The 20,623-nt window shown below is 41.8% G+C and overlaps 1 protein-coding gene across 2 annotated transcripts in view; it reads left to right on the plus strand.

Moving 5' to 3' along the window:
* The window catches only part of ALDH1L1 (aldehyde dehydrogenase 1 family member L1), an 83,884-nt gene extending 65,816 nt beyond the window's left edge, over positions 1–18,068 (plus strand). For both annotated transcript variants that reach the window (XM_056804713.1, XM_056804714.1), the window contains 6 exons: positions 2,867–2,966; positions 7,440–7,538; positions 11,721–11,886; positions 13,733–13,838; positions 14,621–14,820; positions 17,161–18,068. In XM_056804713.1, the coding sequence (XP_056660691.1) occupies positions 2,867–2,966; positions 7,440–7,538; positions 11,721–11,886; positions 13,733–13,838; positions 14,621–14,820; positions 17,161–17,216 (727 nt within the window). In that variant the 3' untranslated portion in view covers positions 17,217–18,068. The remainder of the gene's footprint in view (positions 1–2,866; positions 2,967–7,439; positions 7,539–11,720; positions 11,887–13,732; positions 13,839–14,620; positions 14,821–17,160) is intronic.
* The last annotated feature ends 2,555 nt before the right edge of the window (positions 18,069–20,623 follow it).

Here is a 20,623-nt window from a genome sequence, read left to right on the forward strand (position 1 = left end):
CCCCAACACTGATTCTCACCAGGGAATGCTCAGGCTTAGATTCTGTGCTCAAGATTAACATCCCCTAAATAATTTCCTTCACACACACACACACACACACACACACACACACAAGTAACCACATGGAAGTTGTCTTACTGGAGAGGGAAAGGAAGCTAGTTTGGCTGTCTTGGGTGAGAATCCTTTGCATTTGGGGGGGATCAGGTTAATAAAGTCCATCACATGCTCATTGTCTTGGTAGCCTGCCCAAGTGCACACCTGGGACCTTGTTCTTCACTGTGGATCCCTAAATATGAGACAAATCCTATGTTCCCCAGAGGAACCCAAAAGGGGAAGACAGGTCCAATTCTGAGATTCCAAGAGAGAAACCTAAGCAAGGACCACCCAACCAAAGAGGGATGAGCAGCTTTCCTTGGGGAGACTTGGGGCCACTGTTTATAAAGAATGTTAGAAGGAATATAGAAGGAATTTGATGCATTATTTAGTACAAGCCCTACATTTTGGAAACTGTGGTCTAGAGAAGGCAAAACGACTAGCCTGAGGTCACATAGTGAATAAGTAAGCCAACTAGAAATCAATTCTAGGTCTATTGACTTATTCATGTGAATAGATTGCCTCCCTCCCTCTTTCAGAGATTTGCATTCCCATTTGCATCTCTCCAGAAAGGTTATATCCCTGGAGAAGGACATCTCAGGCATCAGTAAGCAGGTCAGGCAGAGATCTGGGGGAGAAGTTTCCCTTTCCTGGTTCCTGAAATCTAGGGGTACCTGTTTAACGTACATATAAGGCCATCCCTGATTAGTCTCATGATATATCAAATGCCTTCCCCCACCAACAAGCAGGAACCACCAATACTTCTTCTCCCATCACTCCTTATTTCAGCAAAGACCTCCAGGCCCTGCTAAATGCCTGGGCTGTGACTAGTCCTCCTAGAACTGTGGGAGTGATTCCCACCTCCATGGGGCAGAAGTAGTAGCTGACTCTAGCTTTGTAAGGCATCTCTTATTTCTGCTTCAGTAGAATGACAGCAAGTGACCACACTGGTCAGAACAGTAGCCAGGATTCCCAGTTCCTCAGTTCAGTGGGGAAAGTGGCTGGTCCTAGAACCAGGAAGACTTGAGTTCAAATCTAGGATTGGACATTAACTAGCTATCTGACCCTGGGTAGGTCACTTAACCTCTGTTTATCTCAAATTTCTCATCTGTCAATTGGGAGAAATAATGGCTCCTATCTAATGAGGATCAAATTAGGTAACAGGTACAAAGCACTTACTTAGCCCAGGGTCTGGCACATAGTAAGCCCTATATAAATGTTACTTATTGTTATCATCATTATGATGATGATTTTTACTGAAAGGAGGAGCTGTCAATTAGCCCCAACTCTTTTGAACTATAGGACCATATGGTATCACTCTACCAGTTTTTCCTTTCTGAATTAGCTCTTGCAAAATCTCCATGTTTAACTTACATTTTTTTTAACCCTTGTCTTCTCTTAGAATCTATATTATAGTTTCCAAGGCAGAAGAGTGGTAAGAGCTAGGCAATGAGGTTAAGTGATTTGCCCAGGGTCCCACAGCTGGGAAGTATCTGAGATCAAATTTGAACCCAGGACCTCCTGTCTCTAGGCCTGGCTCCTTGCCCAGAACGTAATGGATGGATGGAAGGAAGAAAGGAAGGAAGGAAGGAAGGAAGGAAGGAAGGAAGGAAGAGCAGGGGAGGGAGGGAGGGAGGGAAGAAAGTAGGAAAGAAATTAAATGGGAATTTGGGAGGAGTTTTGCAAAAACCAAATGACATGCACAAGCCAAAGATTTTCCTTCATCCCTAAAAAGTGTCTCCTCAACACCTAGCTCTTCTCCTCCTCCTCCTCTTCTTTTTTTTTTTAGAGAGTAGGTCAGAGGACTGAGAAGTTACAGTGTGGCTATTATGTCCTCTCAGGGGTAGTAGGCTTGAGGAGTTATGGGATTGTTCTTTTTTTTTTTTTAAACCCTTACTTTCCATCTTATAATCAATATTGTACATTGGTTCCAAGGCAGAAGAACGGTGAGGGATAGACAATGGAGGTTAAGTGGCTTGCCCAGGGTCACACAACTAGGGAGTGTCTGAGACCAGATTTGAACCCAGTACTCCTGTTCTGGTTCTCTGAGAGCCTGGCTCTCAATCCACTGAGCCACTTAGCTGTCCCCCAGTGCTACCTTCTTCGTGAAGCTTTTCCTCACCCTCCTACAAGCCAGTGCACCCCTCCCTAAACTCTTTTTTCTTCATTTTGTATTAAACTATTCTTGTGTATCTTCCCATCAGAATGCAATCTCTTTAGGGGTCTGCATATCCCCAAAGCTAAGCTCAGTGCCTGACAAATAAGGATAGGGATGAGGACTGGACTTGGGATTTTCTTGGTGAAGAGAATTCTCCAGGTGAAGAATCTCTCTATAAATTCAGAGGGCACCTTCTCTACAAACACAGAGACCATCGTTAGTCTGGAGGAGCTCACAACAAAGAGACGACGGCAGGCATATATCCTAAGCACAACTAGAAGGTGAAAGAATGCAGAAATAGAGAGTAGTGAAGTAGAAGGGAGCCTGTGCATTCCAACCATTTAACTTCATGCACCTTCAATGATTATAGCACTTCTCATTTCCTATCCATTCCTTGCTTTATAAGCCTTGGCCAAAAGCAACAGCAGTTTGATGGGACACGGACAGCTGCATTTAAGGGTCTTGTATCTATGGGCCAGGATCCACCTTCTACGATGTCCCCGACTCAGCATTTTTCACCTCTCTTGGCTCCATTTAAATTGCAAGATTTCTTTATTTCTCCATGAACTCCAATCCAGCCCAGCCTCACTTACTCTTCTCTGTTTGTTCTTCCAGCTGTGCCCTAAGTAATGTAAAAAAGGTCTCTCTGGAGCTGGGAGGAAAATCTCCCCTCATCATCTTTGCAGACTGTGACCTGAGCAAGGCCGTCCAAATGGTAATCCATCTGTGCTCTGTGACTAACAGGGTGGTCTAGATAGAGCCCAGGGAAGGGGCAGGGTTTCTGTGGGGCTGAATTGAAAACTGATGAATTGAACCCAAACCTTGGAGATATTTGAATCCCATAGAGTTGTCAATAAGTTTCCAAAGTGTCAAGCTGGAATAATAATAAAATTAATAATAATAATAATAATAATAATAATAATAATAATAATAATAGTATTTATAGGACTTTAAGGATTACAAATGTTATCATCGCAACAACTTGGGAGGTAGATGCTACTGTTATGCCCATTTTACAGATGGGGAAACTAGAATATAGATTATCCAGTCTACTGCCCTCATTTTATGTTTGGAGAAACAAGCCCAGAGAAGGAAAGTAACTTGCCTTAAGTCATTCACCTATGTAATAGCAGAACCAGGTTTAATGTCATGGAATCATAGAATCTCAGGATCAGAGGTCAGTATGGCATAATAGGAAGAATGCTGGGATTTGGGGTCAGAGGATGTTAAATCTAAATCATTAGGTCCTAGATCTATAGCTAGAAGGGATGTCAGATAGGACTAATCGAGCCCAACTTCTTATTTTACAGACAAAGAAACTGAGGCCCAGAGAGGTTAAGTGATTTACTTAAGGTCCCACAATTATGATCAGTGGGAGAATTTGAACCCAGATCTTCAGTTGGGAATGGTTGAAAAACAACTGAAAGGCCTCAGACTCTGGGCAACTGGGTGGTACCAGCCCTGGAGTCAGAAAGAATCATCTTTCTGAGTTCAAATCTGGCCTCAAACACTTACTAGCTTTGTGTCCATGGACAAGTCACTTAACTTTGTCTCATTTCCTCAACTGTAAAATGAGCTGGAGAAGGAAATGGCAAATCACCAGTGTCTTTGCCAATAAAAGTTCAAAAGGAGTCATGAAGAGTCAGACACAACTGAAGCAACTGAACAAAATCGGTCTCTTGGCATAATTCTGCCATACTGCCTCCCTCGTTGGACTTTAGCTCCTTTCTCTATAAAATAAGGGGGTTGGACTCTATGACCCTGAAGGTTCTTTTCCATGCAAGAATCTGTGAATCTGTACCCTACCTAGCAGGACATCTTCTCTTCTCACACCAGCCTCCTTCGACTGCGTCACGGATTCCATCATGGATAGCTCCTTGACATCCATGTTAGTTGAAGAAAAGCAGAATCGGAGGGTATCTTAGCCAGTGAGAGGAGATGCAGTTAGCACCCCCTCACAAAGGCCATTCGGTTTTGAAAGCCAACATCTGTCTCCAATAATGTTAATCAGCCCGCCTAGCTATCCCTCCACGGAGAAATGCTTCCTTCCCAAAATGCAAAAAGGAAATGAGGTCTCCAGTGCTCAGCCTTGCTGGGAAAATGAACGTAATGGAATCCTAGAATCTCAGGGTTGGAAGAGCTCCCACAGGTCTGAACCTGAAACTCTCTACTGGTACAGAGAAATTCACTGTCCCCAGAAGAGAGCCCCTTGCATTTCAGGGCAGTTACTTTCTATGGGCCATTTTCCTTCATGGGAAATTCCCCAGCCTTCTTCTCTCCACCTCAACCAGTAAAAGAGGGGGACAAGGGAGGGGAGCTCCCAGAGTTCCAGAGATTCTGTTTACTGAGTGCTTGAGGGAAGAGGAGGAGGAGGAAGCCAAGTAAGCATTAGTCTGGCTACATTAAAAATAGCAGGTTACATTTCCCTGGCACCACTGTTACAATGTTGTGACTCTTCAGTTACAAAGTGCTTAAACAGCATTTTCTAATTTGATACTCACAATGGCACTCTGAAAAGGGACATGTAAGTATTGGTTCCCATTTTCCATATGAGAAAACTAAGGTTCAAAGAAATTGAGACATGCCCAAAGTCACACAACAGTAAGTGTGATTGTTGTTCAGTTGTGCTTGACTCCAGGTGACCCCATTCAAGGTTTTCTTGGCAGAGATACTGGAGTGGTTTGCCATTTCCTTCTCCAATTCACTTGACAGAAGAGGAAACTGAGGGTTAAGTAACTTGTCCAGGGACACACAGTTTGCCATTACCTTCTCCAATTCACTTGACAGATGAGGAAACTGAGGGTTAAGTAACTTGTCCAGGGACACACGGTTTGCCATTTCCTTCTCCAACTCACTTGACAGAAGAGGAAACTGAGGGTTAAGTAACTTGTCCAGGGACACACGGTTTGCCATTTCCTTCTCCAACTCACTTGACAGAAGAGGAAACTGAGGATTAAGTAACTTGTCCAGGTACACACGGTTTGCCATTTCCTTCTCCAACTCACTTGACAGAAGAGGAAACTGAGGGTTAAGTAACTTGTCCAGGTACACACGGTTTGCCATTTCCTTCTCCAACTCACTTGACAGAAGAGGAAACTGAGGGTTAAGTAACTTGTCCAGGGACACACGGTTTGCCATTTCCTTCTCCAACTCACTTGACAGATGAGGAAACTAAAGCAAACAGGGGGAAGTGATTTGGCCAGTCACACAGTAAGTGTCTGAGGCCAGATTTGAACTCATAAAAAAAAAGTCTTCCTGACTCCAGGCCTGGCATTCTGTTCACTGTATTTCACCTACCTGTTGGTGAAGCTGGACTCAAACTCAGTCCTCTGGATGCTAAGTCCAGTGTTCTTTCTACTGATAGTACAATAAAACTGAGAAACAATGAACAACAAAAATTGAGAAAGGAATAAAACTAGAGATCAGATCTGTGATTTCCTATATAGGGAACAACAACTGAGAAAACTCCTCAACCAGTGCAGGTCAGCACCTTCTCTGTGTCTTTGAGAATTGAGGGGATAGGGAGGGAAAGTCAAAATAATTTGTTCAGGGTCACACAGTCAGTATCAAAGTAGGCACAGATCAAGCCAACAACAACAACAATGGCAATACTAATAATAGACATTAATATAGGGTGTCCCAAAAGTCTTCATGTGGTGTTTAAAATATTAAAGCTTATTGGGGAATGGCCAAACAAATTGTGATGTATGATGGTGCCATAAGAAATGATGAACAAGATGGTTTCAGAAAGAACTGGAAAAAACCTATGTGAACTGATGCAGAGTGAAATAAGCAGAACCAGGAGAACATTATACACAGTCAGCAATATTGTAAAATGATCAACTGTGATAGACTTAGCTACTCTCAGCAATTCAGAGATCCAGGACCATTCTGAGGGACTTAGAACAAAGAATGCTATCCACCTCCAGAGAAAGAACTGTGGGAGTCAGAATGCAGCAGAAAGCATCTGATTTTTCAATTCTTTATTTGGGCTTATTTTAGGGATTTGGGTTTTATAAGATTACTCACTTACAAAAATGAATAATATAGAAAAAATAAAATATTAATACATAAAACTACATTAAGACATTTGGGACACTATCATAATTTCTGTGACTATAACACTTTATGTGCTTTAACAATCCTGTGGGAAAAGGTAGTATCTGTAGTGTTATTCCCATTTTACAGATGAGGGAGTTGGGGCTCAGAGAAATTAAATGACTTGTCTATGGCAACACAGCTAGGAACATAGATTTAGAGATGAAGGGGGCTATAGAAACCATCTAATTGAACTCCTTCATTTTGAAGATGAAAAGCTATATAGTCCAGGGACTTGCCCAAGGTCACATAGGCAGGACAGAGCAGAGGTGGCGGGGGGCAGGAGGGGGTTCAAACCTGCATCTTCTGATTTCATTACTCTTTCTATTATAGCATACTGCCTTAATACTTGAGTTCAGGTCTTATGACCTCAAGCCCAATGTTCTTCTCAATATACTCTACCAGGTCTCCCAATTTTCCCTCAGCCTACTCCCTTCCACTCTACTCTATACCTAAAGGGAGCCTTGGTGTTGGCAAACCCTGACCTAATCCAGATTGTACACCAACAACTTGTGGTCATTTTTAGCATATTTTAAAAATAGAAAACCTATTGGCTTCGGAAGTCATCAGAGTAGAAGAACACTGGCTTTGGAGTCAGAGAATAACTTCCTTTGGCCAAGTTACTAGATGTGTGTGCGGTTCCATTTCTTCCATCAGTAAAATGAGAGGGTCAGATGCAATGAGCCCAAGGGCTAACTTTAAGTCTGTAATCCTGTGACTGTAGAAGGAGGAAGAAAGGTAGGGATGGGCTCTCAGAAAGGTTGCCCTCTCACTTGGTTCATTGAGCTCTGCCAAGCTCTCCATCACTCCTCTTGTCAGAGAGCAGATTTGAACTCATGAAGATGCTTGTCCATAACTTCAGACTATCCGCTCTATCCACTGCCCCACCTAGCTGTTGGACGTGATATAAAAGCAAATAAAAAAGCAATCCAAATTTTTTTTAAAGAATAGCAATTACGTGCCTTCCCAGCAACAAGGTGGTTTGTGGGCCCTGGAAAATGGATCAGTGTTGTGATAGTGAAGAAGGCAGATGCAGGGGAAATGCCTTCCCATCTGCCGCACAATCTAACCCCTTCTTCTCTGTCTGTAGGGGATGAGCTCCGTTTTCTTCAATAAAGGTGAAAACTGCATCGCGGCTGGCCGCCTCTTCCTGGAGAACTCTATTCATGACCAGTTTGTACAGAAAGTGGTGAGTTAGGATCCTGCCTTTGAAGGAGGCATACCTGATGTGAGAGCCCACCTGTGTCCTGGTAACCTCCTCCAGGAGGCCTACCCTGATTCCCAGCCCTGACCCCACCAACTTCAGACATTACATAGCACGTAGGCACTTCTCCAATGCCCTTAATATTGGGTATTATGGTCACCTGTTTTGGAGCAGGAAGAGTCCGGATCTTATTCCCCACCTTCAGGACAGAGACAGTATTCTATCAATTTACATATCTCCCCCAGTACCTAGAACAGTGCTCCATGCACAGTAGGTGCTTAATACATGTTTTTAGTGACTCTTAATCTACTGTCCAATACTTTTGAGTATCTACTATGTACAGGACCCTGTGCTAGGCATTGGCCCAGCCCTCAAGGCTATTACAGTCGGATAGAAGAAATGTTATATATGTATAGATATACACACATACATATATACACATATGTGTACACACATGTATATATATATGTATCTAGAGATAGGTAGTAGATAAACAGACAGATAAAGAAATTGTACATAGACAGGCAGACTACCATACCAGAAGGAATACCCAAGTCCCAAATGAGGGTGCTGGAGGGGTGCTGGAAGGAGAGATCAGCTGGGGAGATGTCATTACCTGGCTTCCCAATTCAAAGTCCTATACTCACTCTTTCTCTCCCCTCTCTCTCTCCCTCTCCCTCTCCCTCTCCCTCTCTCTCTCTTTCTCTCTCTCTCTCTCTCTCTCTCTCTCTCTCTCTCTCTCTCTCTCTCTCTCTCTCTCTCTCTCTCTCTCTCTCTCTCTCTCTCTCTCTCCCCCCTCGCTCTCTCTCTCTCTCCCTCTCCCTCTCTCTCTGTCTCTCTGTCTCTCTGTCTGTCTCTCTCTCTCTCTCTCCCCCTCGCTCTCTCTCTCTCTCTCCCTCTCCCTCTCCCTCTCTCTCTCTCTCTCTCTCTCTCTCTCCCCCTCGCTCTCTCTCTCTCTCTCTGTCTCTCTCTCTTTCTCTCCCTCTCTCTCTGTCTCTCTCTTTCTCTCTCTTTCCCCTCTCCCCTTGCTCTCTTTCCCCTCACTCTTTTCTCTGTCTCTGTCTCGCTGTCTCTGTCTCTCTCTCTCCCTCACTCTTTTCTCTGTCTCTCTCTTTCTCTCTCTCTCCCCCTCCCCCTTGCTCTCTTTCCCCTCACTCTTTTCTCTGCCTCTGTCTCTCTGTCTCTGTCTCTCTCTCTCCCTCCCTCACTCTTTTCTCTGTCTCTCTCTTTCTCTCTCTCTCCCCCTCCCCCCTTGCTCTCTTTTCCCTCACTCTTTTCTCTGTCTCTGTCTCTGTCTCTCTCTGTCTCTGTCTCTCTCTCTCTCTCTGCCTCTGTATCTCTCACACACATACGCACACTCATATTCTTGACCTCATCATTACTCATTAATGTTCCATTATCAAAAACCCAAAAATCCCTTCAACACAACCTCCTCTGCCTCTTCCATTCCTTCCTGTTTTCACCATCCATCATCTCTGCTTTGACTTCACTTTCCTCCCTTCTCAAGCTCAACAGTCCAGTTAACCAATTCAATTTTGCACAAGTCTTTATTCTTATATCCTTTGCCATCTTGTCCTCATACCAGTTCTATATCACTTCCCCCATTTGCCTTCTCTGCTCCTACTTACTTGCTACTGAATTAGGCTAGAACCTGAGGGCTGCTACCAGCTTTTTTTGTTCCCCCATGCCTGGAATGTATTCCCCCCTCACTTCCACCTCTTCAAATCCCCTAATGCCTTTCAAGGTACCACCTCCTACAAGAAGCCTTCTCTACTCCTTCCAGATATTGATGCCCTCTCATCCTACAAAATCACCTTATTTTGTGTATATAGATACATACCTACATACATACATATAATGTGTGCATGTATGTGTATTTATACATATATGTATATATGTATATAATTCTCACCTTCTGTCTTAGAGTTGATGCTAAATATTGGTTCTAAGGCAGAAGAGTAGAAAGGACTAAGCAATTGCCCAGGGTCACACAGCTAGGAAGTGTCAAAGACTAGATTGGAACCCAGAACCTTCCATCTTCAGCTCCAGCTCTCTATCTACTGAACCACTTAGTTACCCTACCTAGTATATATAATTTGTATTTACTTCCTATGTACACATGTTCTTTCTCTCTTCTGAATCCCCGTCCCTGACCCAGTCGTCTCAGGGTATAAACTCTTTGAGAACAGGAACTAGTTAATTTTTGTCTTTTTTATCCCTGGCACCTATCACAGTGGATGGCTCACAGTAGGCACTTCATAAACATTTGATGGATTGACTTGAAGTTAATTTAATCCACCATTAAGGATGGATCAGAATTAGGTAATTCAATAGGAAGAGAGGAAGTAAGAGACACACAGGTGAGGAGACCAGCATCAACAAACTCAGGGACATGGTTAGGGAAGATAACGATAATTCACATTTTTTGTTGCTCTTTAAGCTTTACAAAGTGTTCTCAAGGTGCCAAAGTGGCGAGGAGCTCTTGCACAAAAGGAGCTCAAAATGGGTTCTTAAAAGGGCAAGACATTCAGGACTCTTTTAAATTGAATCCATTGGCTAGAGAATGAGAAGGAAGATACCATCTAGCCCTGGTGGTGCCGCAGACTGAGGACCAGATTCAGAAAGAGCAGAGGGCCAGTCAAATAAAGGAAGAGAAACCAAGAAAGAATGCCTAAATCTCTGTAAGCAGAAGATAAGGTTTGAGAGAAAAGACTCCCATAAATGTTTAACTTTCCCCTGCGATTGTGATCTTCAGATACACACACACACACACACACACACACACACACACACACACAGCCCTACTTACAGGTAATAGAGCCCTTTACAACATCTAACAAAGAGGCTTTTCCCGCAACAACTCTATTAGAAAAATAGTAAAAATAGTATTAGTCCCATCTTACAAACAAGGAAACTAAGGACTGGAGAAGTTACAAGACTCGTAAGTATCTGAGTCAGAATTCAAACCCAAGTCTATGTTAAGATGGTAAATTGTCTAAACTGGCTAGGGGAAAAAAACATATGGAGGAATGAATGAATGAATGAATGAATGAATGAATGAATGAATGAATGAATGAAGCATTAAGTGCCTACCATGTATTTGGCACTGTGATGGGTGCTCATAATTAATACAACAGTTCCTGGCCCAAGAAGCTAACATTCTAACAGGAGAAGATATCATATATAGGGAAATAAACAGAAAGAAGGGGAAGGATCACTTTGGACAGGACTGGAATATGAGGCTAAAGACATTGGATTTTATACTACAGAGAGTGGGGACTATTCTTGAGCTATGGAATACAAGACAAAAGTGACGTTTTAGGAAGATTCTTAATCTGTTCTTGGCATATGGATTGGACAGAGGAGAGATTAGAGATAAGGAGACCAGTTCAGATACTTATCTTAACTGACTAGATAAGAAGTAATGAAGGCTTAAATTAGATGGAGCTGGTGGAAATGAATATAGAGGAGAAGGGGTTGGAAATGATACCACAGAGGTGGAAAATAGAATTTAATCATAATAATAGTTCACACTTATATAGCATTTTAAAATTTGCAAAGGGCTCTACACATACTCTTCATTTTATCTTATAATCCTGGGAGCAGGGTCCAATTATTAACCACATTTTACAGGTGAGGAAATTGAGGCAGGCAGTGGTTAAGTGACTTGCCAAGAATCACTCAACTAGTAAGCATCTGAGGCTGGAACTGAACTCAGGTCTTCCTGACTCCAGAGCCAATGTTCTATTATGCCAGCCGCTACCTCATTGATTGGTGAATGATTGGCTAAGAAGAAAACAAAAGTGTCAAAAAATAACCCCGAAGATATGGTTGGCAATGTCGACTCTAAACGATCACTCTATTGCAAATATTAATAATACAGAAAGAGGTTTTGAACAATGATACACATATAATCCAATGGAATAGCTCATCAGTTCCAGAAGGGAGTACGGAGAAGGGGAGGGAGAGAATATGAGCCATGTAACCATGGAAAAATATTCTAAATTAGTTAAATAAATAAATACTTTTTTTAAATGACCCCAAACCTGTGTGACTGGGAGAAACAGGAGAGGGGGTGCTACTGATGAAGACAGGGAAGTCCACAGGAGAGAAGTGAAGAACTTTCTTGTGAGCTGCTCCATTTGAGCTATTCCTGATCTTGAACAGGTAGAAGAAGTAAAAAAGCTGAAGATTGGCGATCCCTTGGACCGGGCCACTAATCATGGCCCTCAGAATCACCATGCCCATTTACAAAAGCTAATCGAATACTGCCAAAAAGGAGTGAAAGAAGGAGCTACGCTGGTCTATGGAGGAAAACAAGTTTCTCGACCAGGTAAGCATAATGAAGAGACAACCTTGCACTGATTGTCTAAAAGGAGTTTAATAAGAAAACTGACTCCTGGCTCCAAGTATAGCTTTGAATTTCACAGAACAAAGGCATGTCAGAGCTAGAAGGGGCTTTAGAACACAGAATGTTAGAGCTCAAAGTCTCCTCCCATTCAATTTGACAGAGGAGGAAACTGAAACCCAGAGGAGGGACGTGACTTACCAAAAAGTCATACTGCTAAGAATATGGGGGATAGGACTCCAGCTTCCTAACTCCAACTCAAACACTCTATCGGTTATGAGTATCCTTTTCAGATTGTGACTTCCCATCCTGGTTTTGTTACGTCATGGGTTGGCATAAGAATTTAAATGTGAATTTTTAGAGTTTTGCCAGAGCCACAGATGACACTCAAAGGCCAGCAGATGACTCAGAAAAAGTTTAGAAACTCAGAAATTCACAAACTATGTATAGTATTGTACAATATCAAGATATTTTGTCTTCTAATGGCATCGATATACAGAGTTTCTTTTTTAAAGTTAGAATATGTAAAAAGTTCAAGTTTGCAAAACAGAATGTAAAAGCTGGCAGGTGACACAGGCTAGAAATGCTGAAATATCTTAACATTGACCTACATATAGACTATGACCAAATACTTAACCAAAATTGTCCATTAAAGTCATCTAAACACCCTATAAAAGAACAAATTTAGACTTCAGAGAGTCAAAAAATGTTACATGGATTTTCTAGATGTTGGGGTGGGAAGTGGGGGTGGGTGGGAGGTTGTCTCTAATCTCTTCAATGTAGAAGGGATACCAAATATCATATACTTGCTACTTTAAGGGTAACTAGGTGGCACCTAGATAGAGTGCCTGGCTTGGAGTCAGAAAGACCCGAGTTCAAATGTGACTTTATATACTTACTAGCTGTGTGACTCTGAAAAAATCACTTAACCCTTTTTGCCTCAGTTCCTGGAGAAGGAAATGGCAAACAACTCCAGTATCTTTGCCAAAAAAACCCAAATAGGGGTCACAAAGGATCTGAACAATTAAACAATAACAATAAATTGATACTTTACCTAAACAATCATCCATGTTATGATATTGCTGGCTACTGCTGTGCCTACTCTAACCAAATATTGTTCAGACCCAACAAAATCCCACGTAACCTCATTGATGTGTTTGGATGGAGCAAATCAATGGTACTGAAAAATTCAGCTACTTTAAGAATATTCCAGATTTGGATCATAAAATTTAGAGTCCAGCGAAATCTTAGAGACTATCCAGTCTAATTCCCTTGAGATGGTTAGGTGGTAATAGTGCCTAAAGCACTATGCCTGGAATCAAGAAGACCCAAGTTCAAATCTAACCTCAGATACTTACCATGACCATGGGGAAATCACTTAACTTTTGCCTCAATTTCCTCAACTGTACCAGGGGATAATAATAGCACCTACTTCCCAAGGTTGTGGTAAGGATCCAATGAAATAATTCCATTGCTTAGCCCAGCGCCTGGCACGTAGTAGGTCCTATATAAATGTTTGATCCCATCTCACTCATTTTATAGACAAAGGAAATAAAACACAAAGAAGGTAAGTGACTTTCCCAAGTCTACCAACTGGTAAATAGCAGACCCAGAATTGGTTGAACCTTTGGCCCCAGATTGTTCTACAATATCATTTCTAGTCTAAATGCAGCCATGAAATCTCCTAGACATTTAAGTCCTGGACCCTTTATAAAAGATGGCCCTGAGTAATGAGAGCAATTCTCTCCTATTTTTAATGTCTTACAGTTGGTGCTTAGTAAATGTTTTCTAAGTGAATAAATGATTACTCAACTTTATTTTCTCTCTATAGGGTTTTTCTTTGAACCAACCATATTTACCAATGTGGAAGATCACATGTTTGTGGCTCAGGAAGAATCTTTTGGGCCCATCATGATCATCTCCAGATTCCCTGATGGGTATGAATCAATTTGGGTTTTTTTTTTTAATTTTTCTTAACACTTTACCTTTTTTATTTTGAGTTGGAGAGGGGCTTCTCCTAATACATGGTTTAGCTTTGGGAAAACTGTGGGTGGTAGGTGATAGAAGATTCCTTCTCTAGCTCTCACCCAGAGCATCTTTCCTCCACCCAAGGTAGCCACCCGCTGGGCAAATCTCTACTGACATTTTAGGTCCTCAGTCTGATATAATTCATCATCCCAGGGCTAGGAAGGGCCCACCATAGGACTGGAGCAAGGGAAGATATTTACATTTTTTTTCATGCAAGCTTCCAGCTTTGGGCTAGAAAGAACCTCAGGAATGATCTTGACCAACCCCAAAGTTTTACAAAGGAGAAAACTGAAGATATTAGGAGGTTCTTGTTTAAGGTGACACAGATAGAGTCAGGACAAGGTCTTGGAATTCCAAATCTATATTTCTTTCCATACTCCTTTTCCTTTGAGTAGGAGGGAAATTCTCCACACCAGCCTTCACAAGTTTCCCCAATATCCCGTTCCCTTTAAAGATCATTCTCACTATATTCTTCTCCTCTATTCTCTTCCTTCCCTACCTTCCCTTTCCCTACTTTCTCCTTTCCTTCCTTCCCTCTTTCCCTCTTTCTTTCTTTCCTCCCTCCCTCCTTTATTTCCTTCCTCCCTGAATTAATTTAGTCATATGGTTAGCTTGGAAGCAAAAGCATTTGCTCTCATGGGGCCATTGAGCATATAGGAGTACACGGTTTTCTTTTTTTATTTCTTCCCAGGGACATCGATGGTGTGTTACAGCGAGCCAATGCCACAGAGTTTGGACTGGCATCAGGAGTTTTTACCCAGAATATTAACAAAGCCCTGTATGTCAGTGATAAGCTTCAGGCAGGCACCGTGTTCATCAATACCTACAATAAGACAGATGTGGCAGCCCCGTTTGGAGGGTTCAAACAGTCTGGATTTGGGAAGGATTTAGGTAATAACAAGATACTCCACTTCTCTTATAGTTAAAACAGCATTGCATTTGGAGTCTCTGGATACTTACCAGGCTATGTGACCCTGGGCAAGTCACTGAATCTATGTCTACCTCAGTTTCCTCATCTGTCAAATGCATGGAATAGTATCTACCTAAGGGTTGTAGAAGACCAGATGAGATAATATTTGTAAGGTGCTTTGCAAACCTTAGAGCCATATAAGTTATTATTGTTGTTGTTGTTATACTGGCTTTGTGACCCTGGGAAAAATCACTTTAATTTCTCAGTGCTCTGGGCAACCATCTCAGATCATAAATTGCTGAAAAAATGCCAACTTGCATTGGGAGAAGGAATTTCCTCACCTGGGAGTTGTCCCTACTAATGAAATCCCAAGTATCCTCTTCCCCCACCTGAGAGCAGCTTTGCCAGGTAGGCAAAGCACATTAGATTATACCTGTTTTACAGAAAGAGAAATCTTAAGCCCAGAGACATGGAACAATCTTTGCACACACACTAGCCATCCTTCTTCCTCTTTTCACCTTACTTACTGCTCTGTACCCCCACTAAGATGTTTTCAGAGGACGCCAACCCTCTAGCTAGAAAACAATGTTCTAGCTGGATCTATCTCATGTCTGTAAGGGCAAAGGGAAGCAGAGAGGTGGCCAATTCTCTGTTGAATGAATGATCTAAAGATACCCTAACTGGATAAATTAGACCATTATGCCCCATATCTCAATGGCTCTGGGATTTTGCTTGGATTATCTAGGTCATAATGATAACTCCCACACAGCTCCTTGAGATTTTCTAAATCCATTCTTCAGGACAGGGTAGGGCATGAAGGTAGATGAAGAGATATTATGGTGCCCATTTGGGGCATGAATAAACTGAGGCTCTGAGAGGTCAAATGACAAGTCCATGATCTTAAAGCCAATAAATGTTAGACAACGGATTGGACTCTAGATCTGATTGCAAGTCCAGCATTCTTTCCACTCTCCCATGCTATCTCGGAAAAGAGAAGAGGTATGGGCAGCAAGGTAGAAGGATACTGGAAAGACATTGTAGGGCTGCATGATAAATGGTGAGAGAGCACTGGTCTAGGCACAGAGGCTGGGCCTGAATCTGAGCTCAGATATTTACTAGCTTTGTGTCCTAAAGGAAGAGTTTCACTTCACATGGGACTCATTTTTCTCATCTATAAAATGGGGTGAATGCAATCCATGGTTATTGTTAGGCAAGTACTTTGTAAACTGTAAACCACTTGGAAACTGGAGTTCTCTTTGAAGAAAGCCTAAAGTATCCATTTTCATAATTTTTCAGGGGGCCAAGTCCAGAGACCCTAGTTCTCCAACAGTTATTTGATGGAGCAGTAAACATTTCCCAGTAAACTTACTTCTTCTAGTGAATTTTAGAGCTAAGGAGAGGACATCAGAGAATTTTGGAACTGGAAGGGGGGAATCAGGAAAGGCTTCATGCAGAAGGTAGTACCCAAGTTGGATATTAAAGGAAGAGATGAACTCTCTCTACCCCTGACCTGGAGTCAGGAAGACCTGAGTTTAAAACCAGCCCTAAATACTTGCTATCTGTGTGACTCTGTCCAAATCATTTAACCTTTGACTGTTTCAGTTTCCAAGGAGGGAGGATAGAGAGACAGACAGACAGACAGACAGAAAGACAGAGAGAGAGAGAGAGAGAGAGAGAGAGAGAGAGAGAGAGAGAGAGAGAGAGAGAAAGAGAGAGAGAGAGAGAGAGAGAGAGAGAGGAGAGGAAAGGAGAGGGATAGAGAGGAGAGGAGAAGGGGAGGGATAGAGAGGAGAGGAGATGGGGAGGGAAGAGGAAAGAAGAGGATGAGAGGAGGGGAGAGGAGAGGAGAGAGGAGAGGGATTATATCTAAAAGGCAATAGGAAGCCACAGAAGTTGGTTGAGTAACGGAATCACATCTAAGTTCCTTAAAACCAGAGACTATCTCCTCTTTATCTTTGTCTCTCCCTGAGTCCAGCATAATATCTTATAAATAATAATCACAAACATGTTCCAAATTGAATTGGTCTAAGGTCAAACATTCATTCAATTAGTGTCATATTAGAACCTGCCATTTAGTAGACAGGGTGGTAAAATGGGAAGAGTTCTGGATGAAGACTCTTAAGGGACCCAGGTTCAAATCCTGGATCTAGCCCTTACCACCTCGGGGGCCTTGTATAAGGCATTATCCTTCTGCACTTCATTTTCCTTCTCTATAAAATGATAAAGTTCAACTAGATGACCTCTAAGGTTCCTTCTAAGTTACCGTCCTGTGGACCCAGACCTTTGTGAAATGTGTCTGACTTGTGTGTGGCTTCTTGCAGGTGAAGCAGCTCTCAATGAATACCTGAAGATCAAGACAGTCACTTTCGAGTACTGAGAAAGAAGGAAGCTCTCTAAGTGAGGGAAAAGAGCCAGACCCAGAGTTGAGTGAATCAAAGAACAATGACTTTCAGGCACCTACGTAATATGAAGTCCTCTCTACCCTGGATCTCCCCTTACCACTGGAGAAACACAACCCACCTTTCACATAGAATGCTGCCCCAATTCAGAGGACAAATCAGAAATTTGTTGGAAACTGGAGCCCCAGTTAGCCCTCTCTCTCTTGTTAAGGGGGGGGGGGGGCAATTAAAAACAAATTAGCAGCTCTCTTCCTACCATTTCTGGGTACCTTCCATGGTAAAATAGCATTCTGCCTTCTAAGAGTCAGCCAATACTCATCACTAGTATACACATGAGATAGCTAGGTGGCTCAGTGGACAGAGCACTGGGCCTGGAGTTAGGAAGACCTGAGATCAAATCTAGCCTCAGACACTTACTAGCTGTGTGATCCTAGGCAACTCATTTAGCCCCGTTTCCCTCAGTTTTTTCCTCATCTGTAAAATGAGCTGGAGAAGGAAATTGCACACCAGTCCAGTATCTTTGCCAAGAAAATCCTAAATAGGGTCACAAAGAGGCACTGAAGAGAATACAGAAGGAAAAGACATGGCCTCTGTCCTAAGGGAGCTTACAATCAAGATGAAGAGACAAAACTACCTCTTGAGAGACAACCAGAGTACATAAAACAGTTTGTGATCAAAAGTCAGAATTTAATTGTTCCTAGTAGTTGGGGGAACAAAAGGGGAGGGTAAACTAGAGGAGTCAGTGAAGGTTTAATGGAAAGGCAGATCTTGCATAACCCTGCATCATTTATCTTACAATGACTACCTGAAATAAAAATTCAATACTTTAAGGCTGTCATCCATGTCTATGTGGCTTTTCCAAGTCCAGAAGGCTAGAAACTCCATCTTTCCAGATTGTTGAATTTTCCTCTTTTTTCTTAACCTCGTATTTTTCTATTCCTCATCTACTGGGCATTCTCTAAAAAGATTGTTCTTATCTTGAACACTGGTTCATATACATACATATATATATATATATATATATATATATATATATATATATATATATATATATAACATTCAAGACATGTCCCTCCCTAGTTCCTTTCATCCTCTGCCTTTTTTCATATCTCACTCAGATTTTAGTTGCAAGCCCTCAGAGCTCTTATACTTCTTTATTGAACCTTCCCTAATCATGCCCACTGAGTCCTCTGACCCTCAGCCCCTCTCCCCATACCCTAAAACAAATCCTCTTCTGGGTACCGGGGCCATGTTCTTGGGCTGGCCAAGATGAGGCTCTGGTAAGCCTATTCTGATGCCTCCAATGTACTTTCACTTTTTCCATCCAATTTAATATAATTTCCATTCAACTCCACAAGCATTTATTAAACATTTCCTAGGCACTATGGAGGCAAAGACAAAAACAAAATAATCCCTGCCTCAAGGAACTTGTATTCTACTTTCTCTGAATGTGTTTATTACTTTCTTCCACATGTCAAGGAGCCATGTTTTGACCAATGCAGAAACTCCCTTAATGGATGCAGGTTACAATTCTTCTGTGCCTTCGTAGAGGTCTTTGTAAATTGCTTTGGTAAAAAGAAAATGTCACCCAACCCTCAACTTGATGTATAATTCACCATTGGGTCCAATGTCAAACCTTTCAAGATGGGAAGGTTATATTTTTTTCCGTCTCAAAGTTCAACCCAAGAAATTATTGAGCCAGTTTATAACCCAAATGTCCAGTCAAATAAACAAAACAATAATAACCAGAGTTCTGAATCCGCCATTATCATTGCACACATATTATCAAATGAAACATATCAAGAGCCAGGCTAGAATTAACCCAACAACCAGTGACCTGTCAGGTAGAAGTATTCAAAGGAAGAAAGTGATTGAAAATATCCTATTTGATCTTTCCTATGAAACCTTAAGAAGTTTAGAGTGGAAAGGGACTCTGGGCATCCTCTAATCTAACCTCTTTCATTTTACAGAAAGGGAAACTGGGCAGTGATGGAGTAGTTGAAAGAGAACAGGATTTGAATCAGAGAGCCTAGTTCTTGGTCCTCATACTTACAGCTTGTGCTACCTTGGGCAAGTCACTTTAATTCTATGGATCTCAATTTTATCATCTCTAAAAAGAGTGAATTGGACTAGATATGCCCTCTTAGGTCCCTGCCAACTCTAAACTTCTTATCCTATGACCCAAAAAGAATTATGGGATGGAAGAAATGAAAGAAACCACATGGGATTATCTAGTCCAAGTCTCCCTCCCATTTTTCTGAAAGAAAGACGAGACCCAGAGATGTTAGGTTACTAAAGTCCAAGATCACTGAGCTGATAAATGACAAAGCAAGAATTTAAACCATGCTTTCTAGTGTCCTCAAAACATTGTTCTTTCATTGACGCTGTGCTACCTCCTAAGGTAAAGAAACTGGCCCAACTTCACACATCATTCATGGAGAAGCCAGAACTCAAACCCAGGTCTTCTGATTCAAGGGGCTTTCCCAAAATATTCCATGTCAATAAAGATAGAAAGATTAGAAATAGGAACATAAGAATAGAGATGGAAAATGTCATTTTTATAGATAACAAGGCCAGATTTAATACTACAACATAATAAATGTCAGGCATAGAGTTTTTAGAGCTGGGTCATGACTTAGGAAACATGAGTCCAACCCCTAATTTTACAGGGGAGGAAACTGAGACTTGGAGAAATTAAGTGACTTATCTAAGATTTCACAGGAAATGGCAGGGTCAAAATGTACAACTTCAGACCTAACTAGAAATCTACACCCACTATACCCTGATGTAGAATTCTTACATTGCCAACCCATGTGGGAACTCAGAAAATGACAACCAAATAACCTGACTGACAGAAATTAAATGACACTGAAAGTATTCTGGTAGCAAATGGTCTATGGGGGAAAAAACCAACAAACTTACCATAGTTGTGCATAAACACACACCCAGACACACACCCCTAATGGGCAGGAATGCTGTGAAAAATCCTTAGTTTCCAGCACAGATGTTAACATTTCTTCCAACTTGTAGACTTAAGAACATTTAATAACCCTTGAAAATGAAAACAAATGTTTTAAAATCAGGGGAGGAATAATGGAACTGGAACGGGAAAAGGAAAAGGAACTAGCTAGCCCAAATCACCAAAAGTGAAAACTGGATCTTGGATAAAGTAAACAAAACAGTCCTTTAGCCAAACTAGCCTTGATACATAAACAATCTCAGAGGATGGCAAAGCTAAAAGGACCCTTATTTTTAGGATCATAGGGTCTAGACTGAAAGCTGGGGAGAAACCTTAGAAATCATCGTGTCCTGTCTCCTCATTTTACAGTGTGGGAGCATGAGGGCCAGGGAGGTTACGTCACTTTCCCAAAGGTTACTTTGAACC

The sequence above is a fragment of the Monodelphis domestica genome, chromosome 7 (assembly GCF_027887165.1).
Source record: "Monodelphis domestica isolate mMonDom1 chromosome 7, mMonDom1.pri, whole genome shotgun sequence".
NCBI classification, from domain to species: Eukaryota; Metazoa; Chordata; class Mammalia; order Didelphimorphia; family Didelphidae; genus Monodelphis; species Monodelphis domestica.